This window comes from Emericellopsis cladophorae, assembly GCF_022114955.1.
Source record: "Emericellopsis cladophorae strain MUM 19.33 chromosome Unknown NODE_51_length_166314_cov_118_033994, whole genome shotgun sequence".
Classification (NCBI taxonomy): domain Eukaryota; kingdom Fungi; phylum Ascomycota; class Sordariomycetes; order Hypocreales; family Bionectriaceae; genus Emericellopsis; species Emericellopsis cladophorae.
Genome location: NW_026250976.1, coordinates 94,215 through 114,537, shown reverse-complemented (window position 1 = coordinate 114,537; position 20,323 = coordinate 94,215). Strand labels below are relative to the sequence as shown.

Genomic DNA, 20,323 nt, shown 5'->3' with positions numbered 1-20,323 from the left:
TGCGAGCCATCCATCCGTCGTGAAAGCACACTTACAGACATCATCTCACAATTGGGAGGCCATAATTAGTTGTGATTACGTACGTACTTGTAAGACTATCTCTTGGAGGGGTGCTCCTGGTGATGGCGCTCGCACTTGAAATCGGGAGAGAACAGCACGTTACCCAGCCAGGCGTCGTCATCGCTGCCACACCTGAGCCTCCTCCTCCACATTACTACCTATACTGTACAGGGCATGGCAGCAAGCAATGTCGATCCTCGAACTTGATGGCATTCTGCTGAATCTGCTCCAAGTTCGAGGCTGACCATGTTCTTGGCTTCACGCACACTCGCGTGTATATGCATGCATGCTGCATGCATGTGACTGCCGACTGCAGCAGCCACATATCCCCGGCAGAAAGCTCCGTTTTGTTCCAGTGCGCAGCGCCGCGCTCACCTCCGACCGCACACACACTTGTCTGCCCCTGGCGCGCTGCTCCCGAATTCAGTTGGACTGGACTGTGCTCGCGCCTCCAGTCGTCTTAGTCTTCCAGACAACTCTTGTCGCTTCCGCCGCTTGCGTCCAGTACGTAATCCCAAATTTGTCTTAGCCACCGCGTAGGCCATTGTTGATCGATCATTGTCCTGTACTTATTATCGGGTTGGTGTTTCCCCTCACACCCAAGCAGTCTACTCTTGAGTTAGCCAGCTGCCAGACCCCACACCCTCTCGAGTGTCAACCAGCGTGAAGCCTCCAACGTCCAACCTCTTATCTGCGTCAGGCCTCCTTCCTGCAAGGCACCGCCCCAATGACGGTCCTCGTGTTTCCCCACCCAAAGGTCACTGGTAGCGTGTCTCACTCGACCAGGGGCGGGGGCCCTCGTTGTTAGCCCCCCAGCTTGACAAGATGCTACATATCTTATAGTCAATTAACGTTAGACGCTTCGCTTCCAGATCACCTTCTCCTACCGCCTCGACTCTAGGGGAAAAAGTTTTTGGCCAAGGTCCCCTGTTTACAGGTCCTTGCGTCGTCTGTGCACCCCGGTATTTGCGGGCACCGATGCTGCTGCTGTCCTTGCTGATGCCGCTATGATCCTATGCGGTGCTGGGAACCTAAGCCATGCCGCTTATTCGTTGGGCTCGCGTCCAACCATGCAACCCAGCCTGCAAGTTGATTCCCTTCTGGCATCGCCTTATGGTCATGATTATTAGTATGCATTGTTTCATCTTGATGACATTGCCGCAAGCCGTGCCCTAGTTGATGGCAACAAGAGAAGAGGAGGCGCTTTGTCTCCTGCCTTGGTCATTGCAGCTTCGTAGTAAACCCGTTGCTCGTCATCTTGGCTTAAAAGGAATCGCGGTGGAAATGATGTAAGTAATATCTAGTGCCTGATGCTCTTGTCCGATGATGTACTGTGTCTGCCGGTGTCATTCGCAGGATGATAGGAGCAAAAGCGGCGGGAAACGATGGTGAGTGCCGATGAAGATGCCGCGCAGCTGTCACTTCCGGATATAGCAGACCTGTGGGAATCATGGGTAGGAAACGAAATGGAACTCGTGGCGTTAAGGCGTCGTCGACTGTCGAGCACACCGACGAGCATACCAAGTGCGGTGTGCCTCTCGATTTCATTGCCTGCTTGCACGTTTGGTCCTTGTTTGCGAGATGTGCGCAGCTGTATCTCTGCGTAGCCAAGGGTTCCTTGCCATCACATCTTGACGTGGTCGACTGACTCGACTCAGCCCTGCATGCACAGCCTTCCCCCGTGGATGGGAACGCACATCATGAATCCATGGCGCTCAGAATTGGTCATGTCTCATATGTTTTGCACTCAAGCTTACTATTCACAAGTCGTCGATGCCTGGTTTGCCCCTGCTCTACGTCAGTCATCCCTCAGGCGTGTATTTTGTGTCTGCGCCCGCAGGCACTTCTATGAAGCACCTGCGGTTCGCTGCACCAACCGCCTTGACAACGCGAATCAACCGAATATACGCATACCAATGCCTTGTAACGCCGTTGCCGAGCAGAATCGCAAATGCATAAAGTAGGAGGAAATATCAGCCATGTCCATCACTCGCGCACCAAGGATCATTTCCATCCTACAATTCTATAACTCCCGTCCATAGCAGTGGCGGATGCCTCTGTCCCGGCTGCTCCAAAGAACCCACTCACCTCCATACGGATTCAGAATGGGTTTTGCCGCGGCGATTCGCTCAGGAAGCCCATGCTTTCGGTCGATCGTCGGAAGCCGGCCGTGTTCTGACGCTTTGTGGGAGGCTGCACCGGCTCATCGTCCTCGTCGTCATCGGATAGAGTGAGGTCGATAACCTGTGGTGCTGGCCGTTTCGAGCTTGTGGTTGCCACTCCTCGGGCCCCAAGACTTGGACCGGGCCCTGTCACAGACGGCGAGGAACTGGGTAACGATGTTGCTGTCTGAGGAGTCTCGATGCGAGGTCGGGAGATGGAATTGACCTCCGAGATCTCAACCTCATCGCTATCCCCGAGGTGGCTTCCATTAGATCTACCCCGGTCGTGGTCGCCCGATTTGGCGGTCCATTGCCCATTTGGATTGATTGTGACTGTCTCTTGGGAGCTTGAAGTCCTTGCCAATATGTCTTTGACATATCTGATATGTGTTAGAACTGGCTGCCTAGTGACTGATAGAACTTACTCGTCAACAGCCATTTGCTCAAAAGTGACGGGCTTGTTGCAAATGGGACATTTCCATTGGGGCCCTTGCTCCTGCAATTGCAAATATGAAGTCGCGTCAAAGCACTGGATGTGTGTGCATTGCGTTCCGCGACAAGGTGTCTGTAGTCTCATGTACGACAAAGGACATTTCAAACTGAGCACAGATGACGTTGCTACGACATCTGGATCGGCGTTCTTCTTGTTGACTGTGACGCGAATTAGCCTAAGCTCGGGTCTCGGTTTTGCCTAAACGTACTTTCTGCAATCACCGAATCCTTGGGTATCCTTTGGCGTGTCTCCAACTTCTTCGCCAAGTCATCGACGGCGTTGACCTTGCAGAGGTAAACAACCACGTAGAATTTCTGAGTCTGATGAGCGATTGCGTTGCGTTCATTTGATGGGAGCGCGACAAACCTTTTGGGTCAATGCATAGGTGAGCTCAACTTTATTCGGGTAATTGTTTTGCTTCAGGCGGAGCGCGCCCGTGATGTCAACCGGTCTAGTAGACCCTGGCTTGTTCTTCAGACCGCGCAGGTTTGCCTTGAAGTCGCCTCCATTGATCTTGATCTCCGACTGCTGGGGAAAGGCGACGTGCTGCACGCCGACGTTGTCGCCAGCACAGAACAGCATGATCCTGTACGACGGATCGCTCACACAAGGTTGGATGTAAGGCTTGTCATTAACCCGGAGATACATGTGTACGCTGTGGCGATGGTGCGCCATGGCTAGCCGCAACTGTTAGAGACCAGATGATCGGTGCGCTGAGGAGTCGACTTACGTTCGCAGGTGATCACATCGCCTACTTGAGCTTCGACGGAGTAGAACGGACTCGGGTGGAAGGCGATTCCAGCCCGTGGCGGAGGGTACGTTACACCGTTAGCAGCCACGCTGGATGCATGCCCATAGCCTTGCGTGTATGGGGTGGTTGGTGCAGCGCTCGAGCCAGAGGGTGGGAAATGGCTGTTCGGCTGGGAACGTCCCATGGTCGGCTTCTGTGGACTTGATGCCGCGTTCAAAACGCCCATTCGGACTTGCTCAAAGCGCGGGAGGTCTTGGTGATTGTATGCGTCTTGAACCACTACAGCAAGGAGTTGTGTCAGTTGTCTGGCGGGTAGTGAAGACAGTGGCAAGCATCCGCCGGCCCTTGGCTCAAGGGCTGATGTGTATAACGAGAGCATTGTGAGGCGACTGGACGGGGTGAGTGAGAAGTACTTACAATCTGATATCCGACGCTGAAGGTCAGCCTTGACGCCACTGCTTTTCAGTCCATTTACTTGACAGATGAACTGGAGCTGCTTGTTGAACAGGCCACTGCTCTTGATTTGGCGCAGAACGGCGTCGAGCTCCTTGCGGCTTATTTTTGTTGCCGCAGTAGCAAAGCCACCGTTGGCCGAGTTGTGAAAGCCCGACGGCTGCGAGCCGCCGCCCACGCCGTACGATGCGCCGGATGACATGTAGCCGGACATGATGCTCTGGATCGCTCCTGCCCTATACCACTGATGCTCGACGAGTGCGGTGGGTTTGCAGCAGGTACGATCGTTCTTGACTAGCCGTCCGCCCTCGCTCCAGCGCGCCGCTTGCGCAGCGAGCAAGTCACAGATCTCGGCCTAGTAACGTCTACCCCTTTCTTCCGGCGTTGAATGAATGACGGTCGGGTGTGGCTTGTAAACTGTTGCAGGTCCTCGCCACGCCACGCGCACGCGAGCAACCGCTCCCCGGATATCGAGCAGCGAAAAGAGTCACGCTAGGGAAGTGTAGCCAAGCGCATGCCACGAGCTTAAGTCGGCGAGTGTTTTTCGATTGTAGGTAAGAAAAGTGCCGCTGGCCGTCGAGAAAAATGTGGACTATCGCCTTGTTGCGCGGTTCGAAGAGATTGTGACGCTTGATGCTCGCAGCACCACGTGAATCGAGGACGGATGAAGGGCCAGACGGCGGAAGCATTCACGCCGCAGGGGTGCTGGTGTTATGTATTGAGGTAAGTTTGTTTCTTGAAAGCCCGAAACATAGTGTCATATCGTGGGGGAAATCGCCAGCCAGCATCGACTACGACGGTGAAGTCGTTCTCGACCACGACGTCGACGATGGAGCCTTCACCTATAACTGTCGACACTGGTGGCATGTCGTCTAAGGCTGCCCTGGGCCAAACACCGCACCTCATTGGGTAAAACTGGACTGAGCCGGATCCACCGCGCTCACCCCGTACGCGCAGCCTACAGTTGCACCTGCACTCGCCCACGAAACTCAGCCACAGGGTCCAGTCCAACCAGCTTTTTCAACGTGCCTAGACGCAGGTGGTGAAGTCTCTTGTGTGAAAAGTCCCGTCACTTCATCCCCCACCAACATTCACTGAGGATTCTGACAGTCAGCACATCTGATCACACTGTTGAAACGCTTAGTTCACTCCAATATCAGACATCCGTTACAACCACCATCATGGCGAGAAGCTCAAGATCCAGCGCAAAGAAGTTCAACAACCAGCGCAAAGCGGCTGAAATCTTTGGCCCCGTCGAGTCTGCGCGCGCCGAGCGACTATCCCAGCGTCTGCTCGACTTGGCCAAGCAGCCAAAGCCAGAGACATCTGATGTTGACATGAACGTGGAGGGTATTGCACGCCCTGTCCTTGACATGTGCCCAGCGGACTGACTCGTCTCTAGAAGCGGCGGAGGACAAGACCTCAGCAGACAAGGCTCAGGATATTAATGAGAATGGTCAGTCTACTGTCACCTCGAGCGCAATGCGGGCCTCACTAACCCTCGAGCAGCAATGGAGGTAGAGGCATCGTCAAAGCCATCATCATCGCGCGTGAGCAAGCGTGGCGGCATCGTAAAGAAGAGGCAAAAGAAGTCCAAGATTGTCTTCCCCAAGTACACCGATCGTGTTGGGAACAAGAAGAAGGCAAGCAAATAAGGCTCGGGCATCTACTACCTACAGTACGAATTCCCCATCACGAAGCTACGATACCCTGTTTTCTCGAACATAATGTTCTCATCTTATCACGGTGTAATCTACATCGTACAACAATGCGTGCATGTGCTAGAGATGTCGTCCACCAGCCTCGTGTGGCGCATGTCTGCCAGCGTCGGACTGTGTGTCAACGAAATAGATCAACGCCAAGGAAAATGAACCCTTTTGACCTGCGTCGCGCCTTGTCGCGTCCTGGCTCCCTTCAGTAATTTCGTGATTGAAGGTCCTTCTGTTTTGTAACCTCTCTGAATTTTTATTCGATGGCTTCGTTAGGTTGGCATCACGCTGGCTGTCCTTTTCTCGCCTACCACCCCTGCTCTGCGAGCAACTCCCATCCCAGAGGCCAGATTGCATACGCTCCATGTGCTGCGTCGCAAGCATGGGTTATCACAATTGGCTCACCGGCGCTCTGCTAGCCATTGCGAATGCATTGATAACATTGTCCCTGATCGTGTTCGCGACGGGATTCTTCCCTTACAAGCCTTTCCTGCCAGGCCTTGCGCAATATGAGGATCTCGCGTTCGGACCGCCGCCCGAGGGCCCATTCGACAAGATCGTTTTCATGGTGATCGATGCGCTGAGAAGGTAGATGGTCCCATATGAACCAAGAATACTAGCCCTCTGACTCCGGCAGCGACTTTGTCTACTCGGAAGACTCTGGATTTCGATTCACTCAACAGTACGTCTTCGCAATCGCCACTTCCTAGGGGCTGCTGCTGATGGATTAAAGGCTCATTCGCGATGGCAAGGCCATACCTTTCACCGCAAACGCTAGGTCGCCAACTGTCACGATGCCCAAACTTAAGTCTATCACGACTGGCTCGGTCCCTTCCTTTGTAGATCTCATCCTCAACATCGATGAAGGGGACAAGTCTTCAAGCTTGGCTGCGCAGGACACCTGGCTCGCTCAGCTCAAGTCCAAGGATATTGGAAAACTCGTCATGTATGGTGATGATACATGGCTGAAACTGTTTCCGGATACCTTTGACAGAGCCGATGGCACATCAAGTTTCTTCGTTGCGGTAGGATTGACGTAACTCCTTGATATCGCATGTCTGACTCAGGGAAGGACTTTACAGAGGTCGACCACAACGTGACCCGCAACATCCCAGCTGAGCTCGACAATGATGACTGGGGGTTGATGGTGCTTCATTATCTCGGCCTTGACCACATTGGCCACAAGTCTGGTCCGAGAAGGTCCGTTGAAACTGATCACGCCAAAAGACTCCGTGAACTAAACTCTGCAGCGTCAACATGGTCCCAAAACAGAGGGAAATGGACGGCATCATTCGAGACATCTACGGGGCAATGGAAACAGAGGATCATCTGAAGTCAACGCTCTTTGTGGTGTGCGGAGATCACGGAATGAATGACGCTGGCAACCACGGCGCCTCTTCACCTGGCGAGACGTCGCCTGCACTTCTGTTCATGTCGCCCCGAATGGAAAGTCTGGGCATGAGCCATGCCTCGCCGACTGAGCCCCATGTCGAGTTTGCATACTACGGAGAAGTTGAGCAGTCGGACATAGCTCCCACCATCGCTGGTCTGATGGGGGTCCCTGTCTCCAAAAACAATCTTGGAGCTTTCATTCCGGAATTCCTACCCTTTTGGTCCAGCCCTGAAGATCATGTCCAGATCCTCATGCGCAACGCAAGACAAATCCTGCAGATTGTGACAGCGACCTTTGGCACCGAACTCTTCGACACGCACAGCACGATAGACCCTTGTGCGCTGGAAGGAACAACTGTCAACGCGCTGGCCTGCGAATGGCGACGGCTCGATGCACAAGCGGCCATGGTAGCCAAGGGCGAACTTGCAAGCCTCCCATGGGTGTCTTCCACTATTGCGTGGCTACGAGAAGCTCAGGGTTTGATGAGTAGCATGGCCTCAAACTACAACATGCTTAGGCTCTATCTTGGCACAGGGCTGGCACTCACCGCAGCGTGTATCACGCTGTCAGCAGTATACTTCACCCCTGAACAGCCGTGCAAGGCTGGTCCTCTGTCGATGCTACTGGTGACTGTGCCGTATGGTCTCATGATGTTTGCCAGTAGTTTCGTGGAGGAGGAACACCACTTCTGGTACTGGGCATCGACACTGTGGCTGGCTTACCTTGGCTCACGAGAGATCAGGAGGTTTGCACAATGAACCCTCACATATAAACAGGACTGACGAGATTTAGATCACATCAGACCTGGTCGTTCGTGTGGCCAGTTGCAGGACTCACCACTCTACGCCTGCTGCGCGCCTGGAACCAGACAGGCCAGAAATTCGCAGGCGCCCCAGATATTGTCAAGACCTTCATCGTCCCCCAGCCCATGCTGCTCTGGGTACCAGTGATAGCGATGTATAGTATCACGGCCATGGGCATTTTCAAAAACTTGGACGTCCTGCCACCTTTTTCGCGAGCTACCTTTGCTGTTGCCACCATGTTCTCCGCCCTCGCCTTTAAACTTAGGTTCACAGCTGAGGATGCTCCTGAGCTGGACATAGGCATGGCAAATCTAGTACGGTCCATCTATGAAGCATCCTTGCCAGCCAACGCACGTTTCACTTTCGCCCTTCTCGGGGTCGGCGCACTGCTTGGCGTGTATCAGAGCCTCGTGGGCAACCCGAGAGGTGCCAGATACTCAGGTAAGCGCTGCCACGCTCCTCAGTGTGGTACATTGCTAATCAAATCAGCTCAGTTGTTTCACTCGCTCTATGCCATGTTGGCCATGACGCAGTCGCGAGCCACGAACATCCCGATTTTGCTACTTTCGGCCTTCCTCCTGCAGCATCTTCAGTCGCTGCACATGTCGGGACATCACATCACGATCACATGCCTCCTGCTCCAGTTCGTCACATTCTTTGCCTATGGCGGGACCAACGCTGTCTCTTCCGTTGATTTGTCGAGCGCCTACAACGGCATTGACGGTTTCAACGTTGGGGCCGTTGGTGTGCTCACGTTTTTGAGCAACTGGGCAGGTCCTGTGTTTTGGACTACCGGGACCAACACGCTCCTGGCCGAGCGCTCTCGTCGAGGCGAGCGGGACGTTCTCCTGAAGCACATCATGCTCGCCACGCTGTTCACCACGATAAGCGTGGCTTTTGTCATGGCAGCGTGTACCGCATTAAGGACGCACCTGTTTATCTGGACTGTCTTTTCCCCGAAGTATTTGTACTGTATGGCGTGGAGCCTAGGGCAACACCTCGTCATCAACGTTGCGTTAGGGAGTGTGCTCTTCTGGCTTGGGACATGCAAGAGTGGTTGAGACGACCACCATGTATAGCATTAGATTCTACAACAAAATCGATATAAAACCATGGGGTATTCACGTTGATGCCACGGTGATAATTACTTGCATTTCGCTTGTACTAAGACCGGGTAGAGCCAGCCCGTTCCTCGTATCGTTATTATTTCAGCTACATCTGAGGCAGTGCTACGATGCTTGCGTATCGTTACCTGCCTCGGTCACACCCTCGTCGTCCAAGCTCATGTCTTCCTCTTTCTTCAGCGCAGCAGTCTCGTCGGCAACCTCCTCTTCTTCTGGTATGCTCGTTGACTCAAGACCTGAGCGATCCTCTGTATCTTGCCTCTCAGTTGGCGCGGTGCTGCTCCTGACACTAGCACGGAGATCTGTTGGCGCAGCTTTGCTTTCGTCTAGCCCATTGACGATCTTGCCTAAGCTGACGTGGACTTTATACAGTGCGTTTCGGCTGGTGGCATCCGTGAGGATACCGTCTTCCACGGCGCATGACACCTCGGTGTATGTCTCGCGGAGGCGATCCGGGGACGAACCAGGTGAGATGTAAAGTTTACCCAGCAAAGAAGCAACGAGCTTCTTCTCCTCCTCTGCATAGATGTTAGCATAAGCTCCACCAGCCAACCATTTTGACTTACTGCTAATGTTCGAATTCAGTCTTTCCAAAATGTCCATGGCAAGCTCCAAATGCACGTCGCCGTTGACATTTCTCTTGTCCGCATCTGGAATTAGGATCGGCGTGTAGCACTTTCTGGGATCCGTCCAGTCCACAAGGCATGCGCCAATCGTGCTCAAGCTGACCATGTCCTCGTCCACGTCCACGTCATCGTCCTCAAAGTTCTCTCGGACATTGAGGAGTGCGTGTAGCGACTCGAGAGCTACCGAGCGCATGAGATCCTGATTATCAGGCCTTGAGTAGCAGAATACAGGTAAGAAATAGTTCAGCGCCTGTCTGACAGTCTGGTTATGAGCTGAAGCTGGATCAAAGTAGGCCACAACCAACGACTTGAGCAAGTCATGGCTTGCTTCAAGATCGCTGACCACGCGACCCAAGAGGAGCTTTGTGGCTGCCACCGTTGCCGCTGCCTGCACCTCTGCAGATTTGGCGTTGCCCTTGACAGCCTTGAGATAGACTTTGAGAAGGCCTGGTGTTGACGTCAGGAGCTGTGAACCGTGGACGTTCAGGATGTCAGTCAAGATATGCAAAGCTGTCATTTGCAACGCAGGGTGGCCCTTGCTGAAGAAATGAATAAAGAGGCCCAAGTTTTCCTCGGCCAAGGATCGATCTAGTAGAGCACATAGACCAAGACACACAAGTCCTCTTTCGCGAACTGGTGCTTCATGGCTTCGGACCGCAGGCACAACCAGGTTATTCAACATGGCGACCAAATCGGTATTGTCTTGAAGATTTCCAGCAACATGCGTGAGCATGCATTGCACAATGTGCAGGCACTTCATGTTGACCAAAATCTCCTTGACCGCCTTGTCGCGAGCTTCTTCCTCGCTGAGCTCGGGCTTGCCCTCGCGCTTGTTGGTCTTCGCTGGGCCACTCTCCGAGCTGATCTCGGATCTTGCAGAGTGAAAGCTTTCACCCTCGTCTTCGGCTGGCTCGTCCATGATAGTATCGTGTACGTCGGTGACAGCCTCCAGAACGATACTGCAAAACTCTCGCTCACCAGCTGCATCGGGGGAGCAGATCCCTTGCAGCACCTCGATGGTAAGCTTGGTGACCTCATCTGGCATGTCCGGGTTCGACAACGAGGATCGCATCAAGGTGAACATTTTCCGCCGGCCCACCTCGTCCGAGTAGTCGCAAGTCATCGCAATGTGCAGTAATTGTTCGACAATAAACTCCTGTTCGGTTGTGTCCTCTTCTTCATCTTCGTCGCCTTCTTGCTGGTTTACTCGCTTGATTGCTTCAGCAAGTACCTGGAGGTAGCGCTCGAGATAGAATGCAAGCCTGGTCACTTCCGGAAGTTTCTCGTCTATAAGGCGCTCGTACTTGCCATTGCCTTCGTTGCGGCAAAAGTCATTGTAGCTGCGAGCCATGAAAGCCGACTCGGCGGACAGTGTTTCCCAGAACGTGTTGTCCAGTTCCACGTTTTCGCGATAATCGGGACGGCCTTCCCAGAACCCCTTCATGGCCTCGAGCGCGACGCCGTTCTCGACCCCTGAGTGGATCACATCAATACGCTCAAGAAGCTCCAACAAACCGTCAAAATTGGGACCAGCGTCGGCTTGTTGATCGCCTTCGGCCGGTACACCGGCGCAGTCTTCGATCCACCGTTCGCGAAACAGGCGACCAGCGGCTTTTCGAACATTCTCGTCTCTGTCACGCAAGCCCCACCGCAAGAGCTTCTCGCGCATCGAGAGCGATAGGTGCCGGAAGTCACCGAGCGAAGGCAATAAGCGCGAGTAGACAGTGCGCCTAGTGGCAGGATCCTGATCTCTTGCCCTTTCCAGCAGCAAAGGCAGGGTGGCTTGTGTGATGGGCAGTGTTACGAGTAAGGACTTGCGGACGTCTGCAGCCGGATCGTTCTTTAACACATCGAGCAACTTCTCCAGCAAGCCACCTTGGTCATCGTCACTGTCATCTGAGTCGTTGCCACCCTCTGTATGGTTGCCAGCAAGTCGACCAAGGCCCAGAACCGCCTGAGAACGGACCATGGCCTCCTTGTCGCGGATTCTTTTGAGCAGTCCGTACCGCAGTTTTTGGAATAGGTCGTCGTCGATCGCTTCGAGGGAGTTGACGGTGAATGAAACGAGCTGTGTCGCCCTGAAGCGCACAAATTTGTCTTTCGCAGTCATTAAAGGGAGGACGGCCTCCAACACCTCCGCTGCGAGGCGAGTGCCTGGCGTCTCGGGCAAAATACTGTCGTCTGCCCCTTGATCTCCCAGGATCTCGTAATCTTTGTCGCTCGCATGCCGAAGGAAGAAGCCAGCGAACTTGATGATCTTCTCTCCTGCACTTTCCGTCTTCTTCACAGGCATCGCTTTCAGAACGCAGCGCACAAACTCCTTGTTGAATGTTGCCTCGTCAAACCCCTCCCCCTGGCTGGCTTTACCAGTGGTCGGCTCGTAGCAGCATGCCTCGTGAATCTTGCGCAGATTGACAGCCAATTTTCGATGAGTAGCCGTAGTCTTCTGTGCGTCGCCAAATATGGAGCATATTCGCTGTCGTAGAGGGTTATCCGGTGTATCAGTGGGCTCTGCGCTCGCCGATGCGCCAGACCCTCTCCCGCTCGGCCTCGAGGTGCCAGGGGCACGCCTTGGGCGCGCAGTTGTCCGCGCAGGCATGATAATGTGTGCTTTTGAAAACACAGGTCGCTAAATCATGCTGATACGTCGATCGTTTCTTGGTATGGTACTGATATCGCTGCGTTTCTCGGATGGTGATGGTGTATCGACCTTGTGTTTGGATTCGTCGCGCGACCGACGCGATTGTCCCTCGTCAACAAGGTGCCAGATATGGACTAGCGCTGGGGTCCAGGCGGCAGCTAGCAACCCCCCTCTATCACGTGCGATAAGCTCCACGTCCGTCTCTTATCTACCTGGTACCAATCTGCCCAACTTTTTTTTCCTTAGACGGGCGGCCATGTCAAGTGGCACCGAGCGTGGCCTCAGAATCACAAGAAATTGGAAGGCAGTACACCACTTCGGCCTCGATATTTGTTCCCATCATGGCGACCCAAACGTCCGGCACAAAGAGGCCTTTGTCTGAGGTGGAAGAGGGCATTGACGCCGCCGCTGAAGCCAAAATCGCACAGCAGATTGCCGACGGCCGTCTCAAGACCGAATCTCGTCCCAAATCGAAGAAGCCAAGAGTCGAGGAGCGCCGGTCCATCTTCGTTCGATCGCTGCCCCCGGACGCTACAAACGAAACTCTTACAGACTTCTTCTCCGAGTACTTCCCTGTGAAGCATGCTACTGTTGTTGTAGACCAGGCGACCAAGCAATCCAGAGGATATGGTTTCGTGACCTTCGCCGACGCCGAAGATGCCCAGCAGGCGAAGGTTGCCCTAGACAAGAAAGTTTGGGAAGGTCGCCATTTGAGAATAGACATTGCCGAGCCTCGAACTCGTGGCGGGAAGGGTGAAGAGCCCCAGGCGCCGAAACCCAAGCCCGGCAGACCCGATGCGCCCCAAGCCACAAAACTGATTGTGCGCAACCTGCCGTGGACCATCAAGACAAAAGAACAGCTTGAGAAACTGTTCTTAAGTTTCGGAAAGGTGCGATATGCAGACTTGCCCCAAAACAAAGGCAAGCTGAAGGGATTCGGTTTCGTTACGCTACGTGGCAGGAGGAACGCAGAGAAGGCATTGGAAACACTCAACGGCAAGGACATCGACGGAAGACCTATTGCTGTGGATTGGGCAGTCGACAAGAAGACCTGGACTGAGGAGCAAGAGAAGAGCACCAAAACTGCGGTCGATGACAACGACGACGACACCTCTTCCTCTGGCAGCTCCGATGAAGAGGATGACGATAATGTCGCAGAGGATAGTGCACCTGCCAAATCCAAGGAAAAGGAACTAGACGACGATATGAAGAACTTCTTGAAGAACCACATGGTGAATATGGAAGATGAGGAAGACGAGGACGACGAAGATGAGGAAGCAGCCGAAGCAGCCGAAGCAGAAAACGACGAGATCGGTGCCAAACCTCAGAGAACAACAGACAACGCCTCGACTCTCTTCATTCGCAACCTGCCCTTTACAGCGACCGACGACCAGGTCAAAGAGTTCTTCAACCACTTTGGCGCTGTGCGGTACGCCCGCGTGGTATACGACAAAGCCACCGACAAACCTGCCGGCACGGGATTTGTCTGTTTCTTCAACGAAGAAGACGCCAAGTCCTGCGTGAAGAATGCTCCCCGACCGCAGCAGTCGGTAGCAGCCGCCAAATCAAAGCATTCGATCCTGCAGGACGAGAACGCGGATCCCGATGGTCAATACACGCTTGACGGCCGTTTGTTGCAAGTAGCGCAAGCTGTCAACCGGGAGCAAGCTGCCAATCTGGCCGACAGCTCTCTTGCGCAGCGTCACTTGAAGGACAAGCGCAGGTTGTACCTTTTACAAGAGGGCGCCATCACACCTCGATCCGGCCTGTTCAAGTTGCTGAGCCAACAAGAGCTGCAGATGCGTGAGGCTAGCGCTGGACAGAGGAAGAAGCTGGTCCAAAAGAACCCTAGCCTGCACTTGAGTCTGACGCGTCTCGCTCTGCGCAACATTCCCCGCAATATTGATTCGAAGGACCTCAAAGAGCTGGCGCGCAAGGCTATTGTAGGCTTTGCAAAGGAAGTGAAAGAAGGCAAGCGCCAGCCCCTTTCCAAAGAGGAGAACGCCCGCGACGGCAAGGACGCCAAGGAAAAGGAACATGAGCGCAGAGCCAAGGGCAAAGGCATTGTGAGGCAGGCCAAGATCATTTTTGAAAGTAACCAAGGCTCCAAAGTCGAGGAGAAGAGCGGCGCCGGAAAGAGCCGCGGCTACGGCTTCATTGAGTACACGAACCACCATTGGGCACTCATGGGCTTGCGCTACCTGAACGGCATGCAGCTCGAAGGTGAAAACGGTCGGAAGCAGCGCTTGATTGTTGAGTTTGCCATTGAGAACGCACAGGTCGTGCAGAGGAGGAAGGCTGTCGAGGCAAGTGGCGCGCAGGGTGCACAAAGGGCAAAGGACAAGGAGTCTTCCACCAAGGCGTCTACTGAGGACGACGACAAGAAGACCGCCAAGATTCTGAAGGATAATAAGAGTGCCCGCGGAAATCGAGGTAAAGGCAAAAAGGGCAATATGAACAAGGGCGCCAAGGCCAAGAAACCCGAGGACGGTGCTGACCATGGATCGGAGAAAGCGGCGCCTGCGGAAGGGACATCGGACATGAAGCAGAAGCTCATTGCGCGTACGAGGTTGATGCGCAAGAAGAAGGCCAAGGCTAGAGCTGGCTAGAGGACATTCATGCGTTGTACAAAAAGGCCAGTTGCGATGGCGCAGCGTTGATGTTGATAACCACATTTCGCATTTTTAGAGTAGAGAGTATATAACTGAACTCTGTTTGACCAGTAACCGACAATTTGCACTAGAGAGCATTCCACCAAACTTCACTTATTTCCAAAACCACCCTGTCTTGTCTTGCGTCTTCTGAGATGTCGCGCGTTCATCACTCGGGAACGACACACGGTCAGGGGCCGGATACATGGCGTATGTTTCGGTCCGTCCCACCTCCATCCCGTCCTGGTCAACTTCTTTGCGGATGACATTGGAATGGATATAGCCATATTGGTCGCAATGCCTATCTTCTGACTCTTCAATCCTGGTGTTCCACTGCCCAGTGATGTGTTCATGTGCTGGCGGGGCTTGCGATGGCTGCTCTCGTTCAGTCTGGGCTTGCAAGTCATCCAGTGACACCCGCCTCGTGGCGTCCATGCGCTGCTGCTGTTCAGGGGTGGGCATATGGGACCCCAGCTGCCGTGCGATATCGCGGAATGCCTTTTCGGCTTTTGCAAATTCTTCCTCAAGCTGGGTGCCCACGCGCGATGCATCGTCGACAGCCTTTCCATCAAGACCCAACAATGCCTCAAGGATATGAGGCAAGGGCTTCACGAAAGACTTTGCAAACGCATCCCATGTTCGCTGTCCTGATTCAGCAAGGCCTTGAAGGGCTTCAGATAGTTCCAGCTCGGTTTCAGGCAGTGGCTTTGAATCCGCAGTGGAAGCTTCTTGTTGAGCCTTGTGAGTGTTGTTGCTATGCCCGTGCATTTCACGCGCTGCATCGTGTTGCCTCTGCGACTGTAGACGTTCCGTCGCTGCCCAGGTTCTATCCCCACGCAGAGGGCCTCCATGCGTATCATCCTCGATCATCTCCTGAATAGCTTGACGTCGCATACGGCGACCCCAAATTTCATTGGCTTTCGATCTGAGCTCACTGTGCAAAGCTTCAAAGTCCGACTTGGTGAACTGGTCAAGGTTACGCGAGGCCTGATAGCCACTCAACAGGCCAGCTGCAGCAAGTCGACTATGCCAATAGCCCATGGGCTCGCCTGACGGGAACATTTCCCGGAGGGCCAGCTTTTGCTGGTACCGTCGGTTGATGTCAGGCAAGGGCTGGCCATTGCTCACCGCCAACAGATCCTCGAATGCGTCCTGGAATCCAAAAGCGTTGCCATCACATCCGGAAGGTAGGTCATTTGGGGTAGGTTGCGGGAGATGCTGGAGCGCATATGGGCTATAGCTCGAGAAGAGAAGACTAGCCAGACCGTGAGGCTGCATGGTGCAGTAAGGCGATGATGATTCTGATGCTGTCGGTTGAGTGACCGATGAAGAGAAACAGGCTGTCGATAATATGCGTTTTAGAAACAGGAATATCAAGAGACCAGACGTCACAAAGTTCACGACCTTGGGATTATAGGCACCTTCAGCTGAGTGGCTTCATGCTAGAAAACATGCGTTCTCATTGGATTATGCGTCCATCTGGCTCCACTAATACATCACTGTGACCACATAGGCGGCTAGGCTACATTGCGAGTTCTACTTATTCCTGGTGTTCATGATCATTGATATCCATCGCCCCATGTATTCCGGTTTGACCTTTGCTCGATTCGTCCCTTCTAAGAGCCTACTGTATTATCTACATGGTAGAGCATGATGTGTCTCAACTCGAACTCTTCCACAATCGCAGGAAGAATGTTGCATCCAATAAGCCTAGAGACTATCAAAGTACCGTTCAGGCAATCCGTCCAACTTACGGATACAAGACATGGCGAAGTGCCCAAAGACTGGTCGTGTTGGCTGCCTACGTCGCGCGGTTGTGGCGCATTAGCTTCGGGTGTGGCTGGGGTCGTCAGAGCGGACGTGGCTCGGGCCACTGTGAAATGACCCCAAGGGCCGCCAAGCCGTCATCCGCGCTGGGCTGTAATTACGAAGCTGGGAGAGAAGGGTCTTCTTATCCTCGTTCACGCAGGCCATTCTTTTGGCATCATTCAGCCAGGCGTTAAGCACGGTGTCTCGGATATCGGGACTTGACAAGCTTCGGCACTGCCAACCAGGCAGGCAGCGCTCGCGCAACGTCAGCGCCATCGCGACGTCGAGGGGCCGGCTGACACCCAACCTCTCTGACTGTGCAGGACAGCGGACACAGACATGAAGCTTCTCAGCCCTGCAAATGAGCTACCATGGTCCTCGTCTCGTTTCCTCGACATACCTACACCAACCGCCGCAATGACGGCGACGCCGCACCCAGGCGACAGCGACAGAGGACATGGCGGTGGTCATGAACTCCAGAACTGGTCCTCGCTTATCGGCATAGTCACAGCTATTGTGGGAAACGTCCTCATCGCCCTCGCACTCAATGTACAGCGTTATGCACATACGCGCCTGCACAAGGAAAGGATCTCAATACGCAAGCGAGCTCGGGCAGCCACCAAGCAAACGCATTCAGGGCAGCCTTCGAACTATGGCGCCTTCGGCTATGGCACGAACGGGAACACTACCGGCGGCGGAAATGGGGCTACAATACCTCACGACGACGAACCACCACACGATAGTCGCGAGACGGAACCGCTCACACATTCGTACAATTCGGGCACCACGACCGTAGAAGAAGGGAACGACGACGAGGATGAGGCAGAAGCCGAGCGACAGGCCAAGGCCGCGTCGTCTTATTTGAAGTCGCCCTACTGGTGGTTGGGGCAGGTCCTGATTACACTGGGGGAAATGGGCAACTTTCTGGCATATGGCTTCGCACCTGCCTCGATCGTTTCGCCTCTCGGTGTCGTCGCTCTCATATCAAACTGTCTCATTGCGCCTCTCATGTTCCAGGAGCGGTTCCGGCAGAGGGACTTTTGGGGCGTAGTCGTGGCGGTTGGAGGCGTTGTGACCGTGGTGCTCAGTGCGAAGACAGAGGAGACCAAGCTGAATCCTCACGATGTCTGGGGCGCCATTACCACTCTGGCATTCGAAATCTACCTGGGAGTAACAGTATCCCTAATCATTGTCTTGATGTGGGCAAGCCCTCGCTATGGACGTCAAACTATCCTTATCGATCTAGGACTGGTTGGCCTTTTCGGTGAGTTACTGCACTTTCCCACCCAAGTCGATCCAGAATGTTGACGATTTATAGGTGGCTATACGGCGCTATCTACGAAAGGTGTTTCTTCCATGCTGTCGTCGACGTTGTGGCGTGCATTCACGACGCCTGTCACATATGTCCTGGTTTTGATCCTGCTTGGGACAGCTATCATGCAGATCCGCTACGTCAACAAGGCCCTGCAACGCTTCGAGTCGACGCAGGTGATACCGATCCAGTTCGTCATGTTTACCCTATGTGTCATCCTCGGAAGCGCCATTCTCTATCGCGACTTTGAAAAGACCAACGCAGAGCAGGCGGGCAAGTTTGTCGGCGGCTGTCTTCTCACGTTCTTTGGCGTGTTTCTCATTACGAGTGGGCGACAACAACGTGAGGGTGACGAGGAGGAGGATGCACTGTCAGACACCACGAGCGTGGAAGAGACTATCGGCCTTGACCGCCATGACAGCCACCAGCCGTACGAAGACACGCCCCGCAGACCATCGGTAGCACAGAGTCGGCGATCTAGTAAACACTCGCGCGTTGTGTTTCCAGAGGGCAACAGATCACAAGCACCCGACATTGATCACGATGCTGCCTCCGTTTGCTACCCTACTCCAGGCAGCATACCAGAGACGCCTGAAGTGGACAACAGCTCACTGGAGCACAACCCTTGGGATGGCCCTTCACCCTTAAAACCGCCCGGCAGAGGCATTAGGACCATGTCTGCCGACGTGCTGATGAGGGGCTCAGCGGTCATGTCTACTCCCACGACGCCGATGCGCGATGGGCTAGCACCACCAGGCTGCTCAGAACGGCCCACGACACCCCAGGACCGAGCACATCCCTATCAGCACCGTCGGTCTGGGACATTCATATCGCCATCGCCGCTGTCATCGACAGTCACGACGGTGATGAAAGATGGATTCTTGCGTGGCGACAAGAGAGCCCTCGCGACGCAGTCGTCGATGCGGCACCTGCGCTCACGGATACGCGCCAGCCTCTTTTTCAACGAAGACGGGCCTGTCTCCGAGGACAACCTCGCGCCTGTGTTCCATGACCAAGATGAGCCGTTTCGCGACACAGTCGACGACGAAGAGCATACCGGGCGCATGAGATCGCGCAGCCTAAGCGATGCGCTGGGAGACATGTTCAGGCCGAAACGCAAGAGCCGGAGTGAGGAATTGGACGTCGATCACGACCATGGATCAACTCGGCCAGGCCCGTCGAGCTGATCGGAAGAGGACAAGCTCACGAATTGTAATAGAAAGCGGATCAACGCCTTGTCTCGAGCGGTTATACGTATGGAGTTGCGGAGTGTCTTGGTGGCCTTTTTTTTGGTCTGGATGTGACGCACGGAGTTTGTTCCCTGTCTTTCGTCACCCAACTCATGCACAGCGAGTCGCCCTCGTGGCACTTTGAAGGATGGGGTGCGCAGGGCCTACGTATCGATGGGTATTTTCCCCCTTCCTTTGCAACTACACGTAGACTCAAGCAGTCCACAGCTTCTGGACTGCCGACTACTCAACCGTCGGATTATGGAGCGTCCGCTGGTGTCGTTTTGCGTAACTTGGATGACCCTTGAATCTAGCGTTTCTCGATACCCCTAGGTTCTCCTTTCAAGTTCTTTGGCTGTGCCGCTCGCTACAGAAGTTCGGCGACCCCATCTCCTTTGAGGGGGGGGCCGGCCAAGGACCCGTTGGTCTGGGTACGTACTTTGTCAGATCTTGTCACTTCAAATACGGAGCAGGTTGCGTGGCATGGCGGACCAGGGGCTGGCGTGTTGTGGACTGTAGAGGCAAGGCGGGGAGCCAGCCACCCCGCCCGGCCCCAAAACCCGCTGTCAACTCTGCACAGCCTTGTCCCCAGCCAAGCTGTTCATCGGGCCTCTCCCGGCCTAAAATATCGTTCTACAAGACGTCCCTGCGTGCACACATGGCAAAGGCGCCCGAGACCGAGTGCGACTCGCTCGCATGAGCACCCGAGAAGACGTTTCTCGAACGCCTACTTTTGGTGGATATGCGCCCAAATGTTCTCTGGAAGGGACTCGGAAGAACATGACAGAAAGTCAATGGATCAATCCCCTTTCGGTCCCGCATCGCGAATCCTGCGCGTGGGCGGCACAACGACAAGGGTACCTAGCCCGCATGCAAGGAGAAGAGGTGCGGCACTTTCTGAAAAAGTCTGAAAGGATTGATCGTTGATGGCTGGGACGCACGCGTGGCATGCGGTACCTTGATTACAGGGTCATGAACTACGGTAGAATGGCAGGAGTCAGAACCAAAGGAACTTCCTGGAGCCTGGCGGGGCTTCATCCCACAAGATCACTGCCTCGGAGACAAGATGCTATTATGCTGATAGATCTGCCACTTGAAAAAGCACGC

The 20,323-nt window shown here is 54.3% G+C and overlaps 7 protein-coding genes across 7 annotated transcripts; 4 read left to right on the top strand and 3 right to left on the bottom strand.

Annotated features, from left to right (window-relative positions):
* Positions 1–2,160: 2,160 nt before the first annotated feature.
* J7T54_000331 (Transport protein particle (TRAPP) component) lies at positions 2,161–4,133 on the bottom strand (the record flags this gene model as incomplete). The annotated part of the gene is made up of 6 exons (XM_051508925.1): positions 2,161–2,602; positions 2,837–2,873; positions 2,924–3,029; positions 3,082–3,392; positions 3,446–3,745; positions 3,884–4,133. The coding sequence occupies 6 exons, from the start codon at positions 4,131–4,133 to the stop codon at positions 2,161–2,163; spliced, it is 1,446 nt and encodes a 481-aa protein (XP_051360041.1).
* Positions 4,134–5,100: 967 nt separating this feature from the next.
* Positions 5,101–5,574, top strand: J7T54_000330 (uncharacterized protein; the record flags this gene model as incomplete). The annotated part of the gene is made up of 3 exons (XM_051508924.1): positions 5,101–5,269; positions 5,322–5,375; positions 5,429–5,574. 3 exons carry the CDS (start codon positions 5,101–5,103, stop codon positions 5,572–5,574), a joined length of 369 nt encoding a protein of 122 aa, XP_051360040.1.
* A 436-nt stretch (positions 5,575–6,010) lies between these two features.
* Positions 6,011–8,885, top strand: J7T54_000329 (sulfatase; the record flags this gene model as incomplete). The annotated part of the gene is made up of 7 exons (XM_051508923.1): positions 6,011–6,216; positions 6,266–6,310; positions 6,362–6,653; positions 6,701–6,828; positions 6,879–7,766; positions 7,814–8,265; positions 8,314–8,885. 7 exons carry the CDS (start codon positions 6,011–6,013, stop codon positions 8,883–8,885), a joined length of 2,583 nt encoding a protein of 860 aa, XP_051360039.1.
* A 168-nt stretch (positions 8,886–9,053) lies between these two features.
* Positions 9,054–12,173, bottom strand: J7T54_000328 (Condensin complex subunit-like protein; the record flags this gene model as incomplete). The annotated part of the gene is made up of 3 exons (XM_051508922.1): positions 9,054–9,466; positions 9,515–10,040; positions 10,191–12,173. 3 exons carry the CDS (start codon positions 12,171–12,173, stop codon positions 9,054–9,056), a joined length of 2,922 nt encoding a protein of 973 aa, XP_051360038.1.
* A 383-nt stretch (positions 12,174–12,556) lies between these two features.
* J7T54_000327 (nucleolar protein 4) lies at positions 12,557–14,824 on the top strand (the record flags this gene model as incomplete). The annotated part of the gene is made up of 1 exon (XM_051508921.1): positions 12,557–14,824. One exon carries the CDS (start codon positions 12,557–12,559, stop codon positions 14,822–14,824), a length of 2,268 nt encoding a protein of 755 aa, XP_051360037.1.
* Positions 14,825–14,980: 156 nt separating this feature from the next.
* Positions 14,981–16,144, bottom strand: J7T54_000326 (uncharacterized protein; the record flags this gene model as incomplete). The annotated part of the gene is made up of 1 exon (XM_051508920.1): positions 14,981–16,144. The coding sequence occupies one exon, from the start codon at positions 16,142–16,144 to the stop codon at positions 14,981–14,983; it is 1,164 nt and encodes a 387-aa protein (XP_051360036.1).
* Positions 16,145–17,092: 948 nt separating this feature from the next.
* On the top strand, positions 17,093–19,174 carry J7T54_000325 (uncharacterized protein; the record flags this gene model as incomplete). The annotated part of the gene is made up of 2 exons (XM_051508917.1): positions 17,093–17,939; positions 17,994–19,174. The coding sequence occupies 2 exons, from the start codon at positions 17,093–17,095 to the stop codon at positions 19,172–19,174; spliced, it is 2,028 nt and encodes a 675-aa protein (XP_051360035.1).
* Positions 19,175–20,323: the final 1,149 nt, after the last annotated feature.